General features: G+C 48.4%; 1 protein-coding gene across 8 annotated transcripts in view; it reads right to left on the bottom strand.

Annotated features, from left to right (window-relative positions):
• rad51b (RAD51 paralog B) overlaps positions 1-13803 on the bottom strand; it is a 745951-nt gene that overhangs the window by 669971 nt on the left and 62177 nt on the right. For all 8 annotated transcript variants that reach the window (XM_038783679.1, XM_038783690.1, XM_038783709.1 and 5 more), the window contains 3 exons: positions 11640-11756; positions 5893-6029; positions 3325-3444 (listed from right to left, as the gene is read on the bottom strand). In XM_038783679.1, the coding sequence (XP_038639607.1) occupies positions 3325-3444; positions 5893-6029; positions 11640-11756 (374 nt within the window). The remainder of the gene's footprint in view (positions 1-3324; positions 3445-5892; positions 6030-11639; positions 11757-13803) is intronic.

Here is a 13803-nt window from a genome sequence, read left to right as displayed (position 1 = left end):
TTTTTGGGCTCTTAGGAAATCAGGGATATCAGAGACAATCCCAATGCATGATGGGATATAGGCCAGCTAACTTGTCCATGTTTTTGAGACACAGGAGATGTGTGATCAGCAGATTATATAGCGGAGGTAAGCAAGTTTTATCAGTGGCCCCCAATATCCTCTGGAACAATCTATGAAGTGAAAAGGAAGCCACTTATGATATCCTGTCCCTCTGAAACAATCCATGGAGTAGAGGATGCCATTCTGCCATCCTGTCCCATGAACAATGGGTGCACAGTGTGTTAGGATGGGGGAAACAATTTAAGATTGACTTAAAGTTTTTGGTAAACAACAGATGACAGGATGAGGCTCAATCATGGGTTGATCACAATTTTATTGGATAAAGTTTGAACAAGACAGCTTCAGGGATTGGATCGAGTCCAACAGGGGTGGGCTATTGGTTTTTGGAAATTGTATAATTGATGTGTTTTTATCAGTCTTTAGTAGATCAATCTTGGCATTATCCACATCCATCTCCGTGTACACAAAATCAAGCTTGAGATAATAAATAGCCGCCTTATCCAAGATTTTTGTGTGTCTGCTCTGTTTACTAAGCCAAGGTCTAACAATGAGGGATGAACCCCATGTTAAGGCTGGCTCAATACTCAGGCCTTGAAAACACTCCTACACTGCAGATGCAAAGTTAATTTGGAATATAAGCAAAAGAACACAGTTTGAGTGGACAAGAAGGTGGCAGACAGAGTAAATGGAGGTTTGTGACATTCAATTTATTAAGAAGAATCGGAAAATTGAATATTTTTTAAATAGTGAGAAACTATTAAATGTTGATGTTCAGAGTTATTTATGTGCTTCAGTTGTACAGGACTTTGGTGAGACTGCACCCGGAGTAGTACTGTGTAGAGTTTTAATCTCCATAGTTAATCATAGAATTATCATAGAATTTACAGTGCAGGAGGCCATTCAGCCCATCGAGTCTGCACCGGCTCCTGGAAAGAGCACCCTACCCAAGGTCAACACCTCTACCGTACCCCCATAACCCAGTAACCCCACCCAACACTAAGGGCAATTTTGGACACGAAGGACAATTTATCACGGCCAATCCACCTAACCTGCACATCTTTGGACTGTAGGAGGAAACCGGAGCACCCGGAGGAAACCTACGCACACACGGGGAGGATGTGCAGACTCCGCACAGACAGTGACCCAAGCCGGAATCGAACCTGGGACCCTGGAGCTGTGAAGCAATTGTGCTATCCACAATGCTACCGTGCTGGAAGGATATACTTGGCTTAGAAGGGGTGTAACGAAGGGGTGTAACGAAGGCTCACATGATTGATTGGTTTCGGATATGAGAGGGGTTTTCTATGATGAGAGGTTGAGCAGAATGGTGGAGTTTTGAAAAACGAGAGGTGATCTCATAAAATGTACAAAATTCTAAGAGGGCTTGTCAAGTTAGATTTGGAGAGACTGTTTACCCTTGGCTGGAAAGTGTAGAACTAGTGAGCACAGTGCCAGGGTAAGGAGTCAGCCCTTTGAGGACTGAGATGAGAAGAAATTTCTTCACTAAGTAGCGTTATGGACCAGGGTTTAGAGAACCCCAAAGTGTATCATAGAGTTCACCTGACCCATAACTTTTAATAGATTGCGGTATGGGGAGCACACGGCCCACTCGACAAGTGTGGTACCGCAGAAATGGAAAAGTAATTTTTAAAGCAAAACAATGTTTATTCTATGAACTCAAGTTAATCTTTTTAAAACATAGTGAACATCTTAGCAACCATTAATTCAAATACAACCCCCAAAGAATACAACACTAAGTAATCCTTAAACATCCATGAGACTTAAAACACCTTTTACCAGAAGTACATCAGGTTAAAGTCACTACTGTTATTAATTTTAAATCACCAGGATCAATTTACACTCTAGATTACAGAGAGAGGCTCTAATACACCTTCTGGCTGTGACTGCAGCTATCCAGCTCTGAAAACTAAACTAAAACACTCCTGCAGCAAACAGTCTAAAACGAAAATGAAAAGCTGAGTCAGCCCAGCTCCACCCAATCTCTGACATCACTGCAGTAATAAACACCCATTTCTTAAAGGTACTCTCACTACAGATACTTATATACACACCCATTTATAAACACCCGTTTCTTAAAAGTACTCTCACATGACATTAGGTTGGAATTCTCTACACCAAAGGGCTGTGGATGCTCAAGGTTACAGTGAATAGATTTTTGGGCTCTTAAGAAATCAGGGATATCAGAGGTAGGGAGGAGTTAGAGCCAAGGCTCATTCATGATCTTATTGAACGGTGGAGCATGCTCAAGGGGTTGTTTGACTTCTTTATGTTATGTCACTGCTGCCTCTACAGTAGTGTTACTCAGTTGATTCAGATTACAAGTATAGCAGTGCATCTCCACCTCGGTCTACTTCTCTCTCTCCTTCCACCATGTTCCTTAAAATCTAACTCTTCCACCAAGTCTTTGGTCAGCTGTACTTTTTTTGTTCTATGGTTCAATATCAAACATTGTTTGGTAATGGTCCTGTGAAGTGCCCTGTAACACTTTACTATGTTAAAGATGCTATATAATTACAAGTTATTGCGGAAAAGAAAGAAGAACAGAAAGAAAGAGAAAAAGGACCAACTTCAAAAAGTATTTAATCAATGGAATTAATTTTGGGACAACCAGATATTGTGAAGTACAAACTCAATGGGCTGGATTCTCCGTTCCTGAGGCTAAGTGCCAACGCCAACGGAGGCCCCATGAAGTTTCACAATGGAAAAATCATTGTGAAACCTTCACCAATACTGCTACTGGTGAGAGGCTAGCACCGGCGCCATGTGAAACACCCGCAAAACGCGTGGAAAACGGTTGGAAAATCACCGGGTCCCATGCTGCACATGCACATGTTTGGCAAGATGCAATGCACGCAAGCCTACAAACCACACACACCCTCAGATCGCACCGGACAAGGTGGCGCCGGCCGTGCTGGACCACGGGTACTCGGAGGCCCATTGGAGGCAGAGCATCGCAGGTGGGCCGGCCAAGGACATTCCAACAGGGTTGCGACTGCGCGCAGCCCGATGATGCCAATTTGGAGGAGCGGAGCATCGCGACAGCATCAAACCACCGCCTGCCCCGATTTCACCATCGGTAGCTACTCTCCGCCCGATCGTCATTCCTGATTTCAGTGTCAGGCTACGGAGAATGCCTCCCCCCCCCCCCCCCCCAAATGCCTTTCCTTCTCTTTCACATTCTCCAGAGAATTGGGGGATGGTCTGAGAATAAATTAAAGTCAAACAAAACAAAACAATAGATACCTCTTCAGTACATCCAAGCAAGTGAGTTCACGATACAGGTGAATTCTGTTGGTCATTGTAATCAATTTCTGGTCTGCACAGAAGTAATTAGGAAATCGGCACCTCGCGATCTCGATTAACCTAAAACACAACAATAAGAAACTTTAGAAAATACAGAAATTTGCGATGCCATCAGGAGAATTCCGGTGACGGTGATGTGCTGAGCAGTCGCACATCAGGTGGCTCTCCTCCAGAACACAGCCAAATGGGCACTTTTAGTCGAAATGAGCCTGAGAATTCAGTGCTTTCTCACCCACAATTAAGAAAGGGAAAGGATAGAATCACCATGCCAACAAACAGGAGCTTGAGAGGCCGCAGAGACAGCAGGAGCAGAGGGAAAGGTCACGAACACCCCCCCCCCCCCCCCCCTCCCAACCTGGAGATGGATGGAAGGTGTTCCTGACAAAGGAACTAATGGGCAAGCTGGGAAGGACATGGAATCCGGGTCCACCAGGACATCGGGGCAGGCCTGGCAAAGAGCAGGGCCGAGTTCAACTAGGAGAAATTGGGCCTGTACAGGAGTGGAGTGAAATTTGGAATGCTGTTCCCAGCCAGGCTCTGGGTCACATTCCAAAACAAGGAACATTATTTCAACACCTTGGTAGAGGCAGACAAGTTTGTTCAGACAAGCGGCCTGGACAAGGGGTAGACAAGGCAGCACTGAGGGCGAAGCAGAGAAGGGGGGGGGGGGGGGGGGGGGGGAGCCAGCGCTAGGAAGAATGGATGCAAGGGGGGGCTGCGGTGCACCAGGGAGTATCAGGCGGGGGGGGGGGGGGGGGGGGGGGGGGGGGGGGGGGGGGGGGGACACAAGGAGAATACAAGGATAAAAAAGGATGCATCTCATTCCTTGCTCGATGGTGATCAAGGAATGAGGGGTGTGTCAAGCCGCAAGGTTGTATTTTGTGATAAATTCTATTGATAGTTTCATGGAAGGGTTAATGTATCCTTCGTTTCCCCTCAATACATGAAGACAATAACACTGGTGGAAATGCTACATTTTCTTTACAATACTGGGGAAGGATCCCTTCTACTAATGCTGCTGTCTTCAGGGGCATTGGCGACAGGGTGAGGGAAGGGTCAAGCTAGTTACTTCAGAATGTCGGTTCCCTTACCATTTGAATCAGACTCACTCCAGCAGTTGTGACCTTCATGAATTAGCCAGGAACGGTGCTGGTTAGTGACTTAGTGGTCGGCATTGAAATTCCTCATGCAGAGTACATTCCCTGCCCTTATTCCCTCAAGTGATGGAGAAGTACTGATTAGCAAGTTGAAAAAATTACTACATAATGATCAACAGGAGGTTTTATTGAGATCAATGTTAAAACTGACTGTATAACATTGACCCTGTACCTTTCATTGGTTTATGATGGTGATATGACTGGGCATACCCAAGGGCAGTGACGGAGGCTGATAAAGATTCAGCTGCAACTAGTCAGGCTTGACTTGACACTGGGCCAGTTCTCCCAGCTTTGATAACAGCTAGAAATGTTGGTGAGGAGAGCCTTGCAGAGGTTATTTAGCCTGAAATTGCCTTTCTTCATTCCAATAAGATGGTATAGACCTATCTGATTCCTCAGGCAGGTCCAAGAGTCAACCACCTGGTGTGGACTGGAGTCACATTTAGCTGAGACCAGGCAAGGGTCAACAGCTTTCTTCCCTCAAAAGGAATTGAATGAAGCAGTTGTGATTTCACTAACAAGTTGTCACTTTCTAGTGCTTGCCAAAAAATCAAGGTGACATGGTGGTTAGCACTGCTGCTTCACAGCTCCAGGGTCACGGGTTCAATTCCAGCCTAGGGTGACTGTGTGTGGAGTCTGCACGTTCTCCCCGTGAATGCACGGGTTTCCTCCTGGTGCTCCGGTTTCCTCCCACAGTCCAAAGATGTGCAGGTTAGGTGGATTGACCTTCCTAAATTACCCCTTAATGTCCAACAGGTTAAGTTGGATTACTGGGATATGGAGATCGGGTGGAGGTGTGGGGTTAGGTAGGGTGCTCTTTCCAACGGGTGGTGCAGAATCGATGGGCCGAATGGTCTCCTCCTGTGCTGCAAATTCTATGATCCTATGAAATAGGAACTAGCAGAACTAGGGGGGCGTAGCCTCAAAATAGGGGGAAGTAGATTTAGGACTGAGTTTAGGAGGAACTTCTTCACCCAAATGGTTGTGAATCTATGGAATTCCTTGCCCAGTGAAGCAGTTGAGGCTCCTTCATTAAATGTTTTTAAGGTAAAGATAGATAGTTTTTTGAAGAATAAAGGGATTAAGGGTTATGGTGTTCGGGCCGGAAAGTGGAGCGGAGTCCACAAAAGATCAGCCATGCTCTCATTGAATGGTGGAGCAGGCTCAAGGGGCCAGATGGCCTACTCCTAGTTCTTATGTTATGTTCTAAAACACTAGATTTCTTAAATTTAACTTTCCAACGTATCATGGCAGGATTTGAACACTCATTCTTTGGGATTGTTAGTCCAGTGCTATAACCATGGACTACCATACTGACACTAGTATTAAATACTGTAACTATTTATCTCACCTTTCAGCACTAAAGGCAGACTCAGTGTCTATGTAAATGACAGCTCCATCCAGGCCACCCATACTGACAGGCAAGGTGGCCAACACACTCAGCATCATACAGAACTGCGTCTTCCCACAGCCCGAAGGTCCAGTTACCTATAAACAAAGAATGTTATTGGGAATTGTTCTGTGAACAAGAGCCACCACCAGACCAACAACTTTGTCACGTAATACATGCCACAGGGCAGCACGGCGGCACAGTGGTTAGCTGAGGTCCCAGGTTCGATCCGGGCTCTGGGTCACTGTCCGTGTGGAGTTTGCACATTCTCCCCGTGTTTGCATGGGTTTCGCCCCCACAACCCAAATATGTGCAGGGTCGGTGGATTGGACACGCTAAATTGCCCCTTAATTGGAAAAAATTAATTGGGTACTCCAAATTTATTTTTTTGAAAAGAATAACACATGCCACACTCTTAAAACAAAATTTGTTCCACAAATTGATTCATATAGTTGGAATACAAAAGGCAGAGTTCACCAAGGCCTTGCACAACTGGGTGCTCTGCAACACTCTTCTCTCCACCAGGCCAGAATTAAATAAAAACTAATGTAATTTCAATACTGATTGGAACAGTGAAACAGATCAGAATAGTCCTAGGTTTGATTTCCAGGTCTGGGCTCAATTGCCTCGTCTATACTACAATTAGCGCTAAATATCCTGTGTCGGTGAAGGAGAAGAAAACCAATTGGTTATGGTTGCCACAGAGGCTCACCTATGATGGGTGTGCAGGGATATCACTGGGAAGCACATACACGATACCACATCAGGAGCTGCATGCTTCAGGAAGAGGAGAAAAAGCAGCTCTAGTTTAGAAACACAACATGCCGGGACAACCAGAGATGGTCAGCCATGGTCTGCCGCCATTTTTAAAAATCATGTCACATCTTTTACTTTAAATCTATCTTCCAGCACTATGGCCACATACCTCAATTCCTTGATCATTCAAAAATCCATCAATCTCTGCCTTGAATATACTTAACAGTGAGGCCGTGCCTCTCTGGGATTGAAAATTCCAAAACTAACAACATTGTGAGCGAATGTATTTCTCCTCATCTTAGTACTAAATGGCTGATTTTTTTACTCTGAGTCTATGACCCATAAATTCTAGACACCTCCGCCAAGGGAAATATCCTCACCGCATCCACCCTGTCAAGACCCTGAAGAATTTTATACGCTTTAATGAGATCGACCCTCATTCTTCTAAACTCTGGGGAATAAATGCCTCGGGCAGGATTTGCCGTTTCTGACATTAAGGACGGGATTATCCACTTGCCGATGGCGATTTCGTAATCAGTGATCGGGCGGAGAATCCCTCTTTACGACCAAATCAGGGGCGGCGCCTGATTTTGGAGGCTCTGCCCCGTCCAAAACATCATCACCGAGAAGTACGCCGCACGCCGTTGAGACGGCCTCAGGACGTTACCTGAAGGCCCTTCCCCAAATGCTCCATCCCTGAAGGGCCGAGTTCCTGACCGCGCGATTGACTCATCATCTCAGCGGTCGGAAACCCGGCATGGAGGCTGCGGACTGTGTCCAACACCGCCACGTTCGGGGGAAGCCATGCTGCTAGCTGTGGGGGCTTCGGCGAGAGCTGGGGGGGGGGGGGCACTATCTGGCATGTCGGGTCCACGCGCGGTCAGCGCCATGTCGTACGTCGTGACCACGGGCGAGAAAGTGAGACCCTGATGAGTTGCAGCTCCCCATGACACGCATGTCAACAAAGCCCCCCCACCCGGTCAGCCGAGCAGTGATGGGAGCAGTTTGGACACCAGCCCTCATCCGAGACTCAGGACATCCCAGAGCTCGGGTCACAGGATGCCGTCACAGCTGTCTCCAACACCCTCCACCATCCCAGAGACACTCACCTAGGTTGGGCACTTTAGTGAAGAGGCTCCTGGAATATTCACTGGTGCACACCACACAGCTGATCCACTACAGCAGATGGAAGTAGGTACACCCGTGGTGGAGGCATTGGGGAGGCGAGGGATTCACCTATAAATCAGCATGTCCAAGTGCTGGGGCATTCTGTATAGGTGCAGGCTGAGGCCCAGGACAGGGTTGCTGCCTCACAGGCAGCCACATCCCAGAGCCACCTGGAAATCGCAGCAGCGCTCCTGAGCGTGGCCCAGTCAGTAGGCCCTGGCTGGGAATGTCGGCGGCATTGCCCAGGTGCTGGCCAACGTGGCTCAGTCCCAGAGGGAGATGGCGCAGTCACTGGCTGATGTGACACAGACCCAGAAGGTCGTGGCACAGTCAATGGGTGATATGGGGCAGTCCCAGGGGGAGATGGTCCACTCCCTGTGCTCCATAACTGCAAGCGTGCAGACCCTGGTCGAGACCACAGCTGACCTCCAGGGCTGGCAGTACGAGGTGTCGGGGAGCCTCAGGGGATAGTTCCCCTCACACCCCCGTCCCACAGAATAGCCCGGGGGTCATCGGGCACCCCGAGGGAGGAGGAGGTGATGGGGCCGTTGCTGGTAATGCCCGTAGGGGAGGTGCCAGAACACCGCAGAACCTCGGACTCTCCCTCTTCCCCCCCCCCTCCCCAACCCACCCTCAACCCCTGTCCCTTGCGCATCTTGTGGGTAGCACAGTGCTACCTGTGACACCAGAGCAGCAGCTGGGCCCATCCAGGCCCTGCCGCCCAGAAGACGCCCGTAAACAGGGACCCAGGTCGCAGGGCAGGAATCACAACAGGCCGCCTCCACTTCTGCTGTACTGTCTGGGGAAGCACCTAGGCATAGCATTAGGGCCCGTAAGGCCAGAAAAGTAGATACCAGTTAAGTTGGCACAGGTGCAGGTCAGTTTAGTTATAGAGGCTAGGGCACAAACCTGTATATATTCGTTCACAATAAACACCTATTACCATTGTTTTGGGGGGGGTGGGGGTGAGATGCGGACCCTGTGGGTGGCCTATGCTGCTCATCCTCCTCCCTGACCATCCCGACCCCCACCAGGGATTCAATGGCACCGTGTGATGGAATGTCCAGCTTGCATGCAGGGATCACCCAGGTGATGGTGCTACTATGTGCAGAAGTCTTTAGGTAGTTGTCATCATCCTCCATCCCATGGACCAGGCCCGATGCTACTGCCAACCCAGGACCCCCACCCCGCAGTGCGGCAGGTATGTATCATGGAGTGATTGCAGGTGAGGGGTGGGTGGTTGGGACGTGGTGTCCGTGCCCCTGGCCAGTCGGAGACCTCATGCGGCACCTCCTTAGTATCTGCTCCTCTTCGGCCTGTTGGCCAGCCAGCTCTCCAACCTGGGAGGCTGCCGACTGCCCCTCTGCTGCAGCTTCCTCCTCCTCGGGCAACTCCCGCTCGTACAGCCGCAGGGTATCACTCAGGGCTGCAGCGACTAGCAGGAAGGCCCCATTGCTGGGTGTATTCCAATATCCATTGTCTGCAGGGGGTGAAAGGTCTACATGTTGTTAGTGTGGTGCCTACCCAGCGGGCTACACGGTGGCCCCGACTGGCACTGCGGGATCCGCCCCCGCATCTCACTCTTTCTTTCCCCCCCCCTTTACCCCCCCCCTCATCCCTGGCCCCGTCGGTGCCCAGCACCGTGGGGGCCTCTGGCCCTGGCATCCGTTCCCGATGCCAGGGGTACGTTGGCTGACACTGCCCTCACCAGTGGCTACTGCGGATGTTGCTTTGGGTGGGCCGCCAGTGGGTGGCAGCCAGTGGGTAGATGGGGGCACCCATACGACCAGTGTCATTGTGCAGAACTAGGGGCCAAGGTGGGTGATCAATGGGTGCACAGCAAGATGGCTGCCGCAACGGTGGTCCATGCCTGGGCACCAACCCAGTACCACGGGGGGGGGGGGGGGGGGGGGTTTAACCCTGGCCACTCGCTCCATTTCCCTCCGTCCCCCCTTCCCTCCCCTGGCCCTGGGTGGGCCCCCCACCCCAACCAACACGGCCAGTGTCAGGGCCAGCAGCCAACAGTCGCTCCTCTTTGTGTCCTACCTCCTCTATCTCTCCCTCTGCGGGAACCACGGCAGTTGCTCAATTTTTAAAAGCACAAGTGAACTGCGCCGACAGGAACTCGGCCCATCATAGGCGGAGAATCGCGGAGGCCCCAGAGAATCCAGAGTCGGGCCCATTAATGATATGCAAACGGTGTCTCATGCGGAGTGAAACGCATTGACGCCATTTTCAAGGCATTGGAGAATTGCGATTTGGCAGCAAATCGCCACCTGCCACGATTTTGCCGTTGGCCAACGGAGAATCCCGCCCCTCATCTTTTATATTGCTTGTTATTTTCAGGTAGATTGCGAGCCAACATGTTGAGGCACACTGCTACAAATAGTCATCAGAATCACCATGGCCATATTTCCCTTCTGCTAACCACAGTTCAAAAATAATGCAGCTTATGTGGAAAATCTGGCACACTGAATCACGCAATTCTGATTTCAGTGCTGACTTAAATAACTTTATTCTCCCAATCTAGAATTTTCAATTTGTCAGCAAATCAAGAGACAAAGCAGGAATGCTGCTTCCAGCCACAACTGAGGTTTGTTGGGAATGTTGAGCTCAGCATTAAATATTCTTGTCATCCTCCATCATGTTAAAGTTTCTCTAATTGTCCCCAGTCTCTTCTCCATAACTACCCAAAGACACTGCAGAGATTTGCTGCACAGGGAAATCAATATTAAATAGTCTTCTGAAATACAAGCTTCCTTGAAGACAGCACATTTGTGGACCCACTTTGAATCAACCGTTCAATGCGGTTCACGCCTATCATACTCAACTCCAGCTTCATGAATATGGACAAGGCATTTGACATAGCAAGGGAAGGATTGAGACCTGCCCCAATCTCCCAAAGTACAGAATGCCCAATGGGTTTGATTCCCACTTGGGTCACTGTCAGTTCTCCCCGTGTCTGCGTGGGTTTCCTCCGAATGCTCCAGTTTCCTCCCACAAGTCCCAAAAGACGTGCTGTTAGGTAATCTGGACTTTCTGAAATCTCTCTCTGTGTATCTGAGCAGGCACGTGGCGACTCGGGGATTTTCACAGTTACTTCATTGCAGTGTTAACGTAAGCCTACTTGTGACAATAATAAAGATTATCATTATTATTTGGAGCAACAAAGGTTCTTGTCCACCTTACTGATCAGATCAACACAACACAGTTGTTCCCGGCAGCAAGACAGGTGGGCAAGAACAGGTCACGAAAAGATGGCCAGATAACCTAGTGAGTTCATCTAAACTGTATTGCAGTTCCTGAACAAAGCTCCAACACTGGGAGATGATGATTAGTGTCTGTAAGGCCAGTGGGTGAACAAGTGAATGTGTGGAGTTGAAACCAGGGGTCAACCTAATTCTGTTTTGACTTCATCTACATTGAGAGAAACGTTTTGCTGCTCAGTCAATCAGTAGTCCTGCACAGCATTGCATTTGTCTAACGCATAGGCAGGGTAAACATCGAGAGCAATCAAACATATCTCTGAATTATTCAAATTCAACACATGTTGTGCTGCGAAATCATTAGGTATAAAAAGGATGTCTGGAGCTGACAGGATCATAGAACATAGAACATTACAGCGCAGTACAGGTCCTTCGGCCCTCGATGTTGCGCCGACCTGTGAAACCCCTCTAAAGCCCATTTACATTATCCCCTTATTATCCATATGCCTATCCAATGACCATTTGAACGCTTTTAGTGTTGCCGATCAAGAGTGGATTAGGAGATTTCTTGAACCATACCTCAGTCAGATTTCCACAGGCTAGTCCACCATGAAGGACCTCATCGAGTTCAGTCAGAGATGTGGGGAAGAAAGCAGTGGAGGGTTGGGAACCTCTTTGGGCTTTCATTTCAAGTCCCTAATAATAACAAAAACAAATATTTGAATAAAAGAGCAGCACACAATAACTTCAAATGTTATCGGTCGACGAGTTAAAACAAGAAAACAGGATCAGGTTTAAAACAGGCCGCCTGGGAAAACAAGTGGCAATTTTCAGATAACCAGGTAGATTCTATAACAGATATGCAATCGATTTTAGGATCTGGGCAGCAAATTGATAATTTAATTCAGTTATTTATTTTGTGGTCTCAATTTTCTCCTATCTCCTGAAAACGTCAACACCTGCTGAGATATGGTTCTCTAGGTCCCGATTGTCCTCACGCTATGCGCTGTCCATACAGAAATCCAGACAATGGAGCCTCTATCAAAACTAAGGTATGCTGGCACTCCTGACCTAGTGTCCTTTATTGATCTAAGTTGACTTACTGTGAAATTTTAAAATTCCCCAGGGCGGCACGGTGGTGCAGTAGTTAGCACCGCTGCCTCACAGCGCCGAGGTCCCAGGTTCGATCCCGGCTCTGGGTCACTGTCCATGTGGAGTTTGCATATTCTCCCCATGTCTGCATGGGTCTCACCCACACAACCCAAAGATGTGCAGGGGAGGTGGATTGGCCATGCTAAATTGCCCCTTAGTTTAAAAAAAATTGAGTACTCAAAATGTTTGTTTTTTTAAAGAAATTTTAATATTCCAATCCTTGTTTTACGGTCCTCCGAGGCTCACCCCTCCCTATCTGTGTGATCTCCTCCAGATCCACGATTCTCCAAGATATCCACTCTACTCTAATTCTGGCCTCTTGTGCATCCCCAATTTTATTTGCTCCATCATTTAATTGCCCCTTCTGTTGTTAAGGCCACTAGTTCTGGAATGCAAACCCTGCACCTTTCTTTCCATCCTTTTTTTTTTAAATATAAGTTTAGAGTACCCAATTCATTTTTTGTCCAATTAAGGGGCAATTTAGCGTGGCCAGTCCATCTACATCTTTGGGTTGTGGGGGTGAAGCTCACGCAAACATGGGGAGAATGTGCAAACTCCACATGGACAGTGACCCAGAGCCAGGATCAAACCCGGGTCCTCGGCGCCGTGAGGCAGCAGGACTAACCCATTGCGCCACCGTGCTGCCCTCCTCTTTGCATCTTTAAGACACTCCTTAAACTTAACACTTTGACCAGGTGGCTTAGGGTCATACTTTGTTCCATGATACTCATGTTTTTTTTTTAAATGGGATGTAGGCATCGCTGGCTGGGCCAGCATTTGTTGCCCATTCCTTTTTTTGGTTTATAAATGTAGAGTACCCAATTCATTTTTTCTAATTTTTGGGGCAATTTAGTGTATTCAATCCATCTAACCTGCACATCTTTGGGTTGTGGGGGCGAAACCCATTCAGACACGAGGAGAATGTGGAAACTCCACACGGACAGTGACCCAGAGGCAGGAGTGAACCTGGGACCTCGGCGCTGTGAGGCAGCAGTGCTAATCACCGTGCCACCACGCTGCCCATTCCTAATTGCCCTTGAACGGAGTGATTTGCTTGGCCATTTCAGAAAACAGCTAAGAATCGCATGTAAGCCAACCAGGCAAGGAGGCAAATTTCCTTTCCAAAAGGACATTAATGAACCAGATGGGTTTTTATAACAATCGACAATGGTCTCATTATCATTAGACCTATAATTCCAGATGTTTATTGAATTTAAATTCAACCAGCTGCTGTGGTGACAATACCACTAAGCCACATTCCAAGAACCAATGACAAAATTATCAGTAGTGCTACCCCATCAAGGGTTATCTTGAACAGAAGAGAGCTAATGGGCACGATCTACCATCTGCGTCCTGCTGGAATCGGACAGTACGCAACTGGTAGATGGCAGAGGCCTCCCACCGGGCTTCCCAATGGCCGACGCCTCGCGAGATCTAACCCAGTCTCACTCGGCTAAGTGGGTGTAAGAACCCATTTAACCGTGCTGACGCCAGATTTCACCAGCTCCTGGCCTCCCCAGCTGGGGTGAGTCTGCCAGGCCATTGGAGGCTCCTGGGAGCTCAGGAACAGGGCAGGATGACACCCTGGCTC

This window comes from Scyliorhinus canicula, chromosome 2, assembly GCF_902713615.1.
Source record: "Scyliorhinus canicula chromosome 2, sScyCan1.1, whole genome shotgun sequence".
Lineage (NCBI taxonomy): Eukaryota > Metazoa > Chordata > Chondrichthyes > Carcharhiniformes > Scyliorhinidae > Scyliorhinus > Scyliorhinus canicula.
This window is presented reverse-complemented; position numbering and strand designations above follow the sequence as displayed.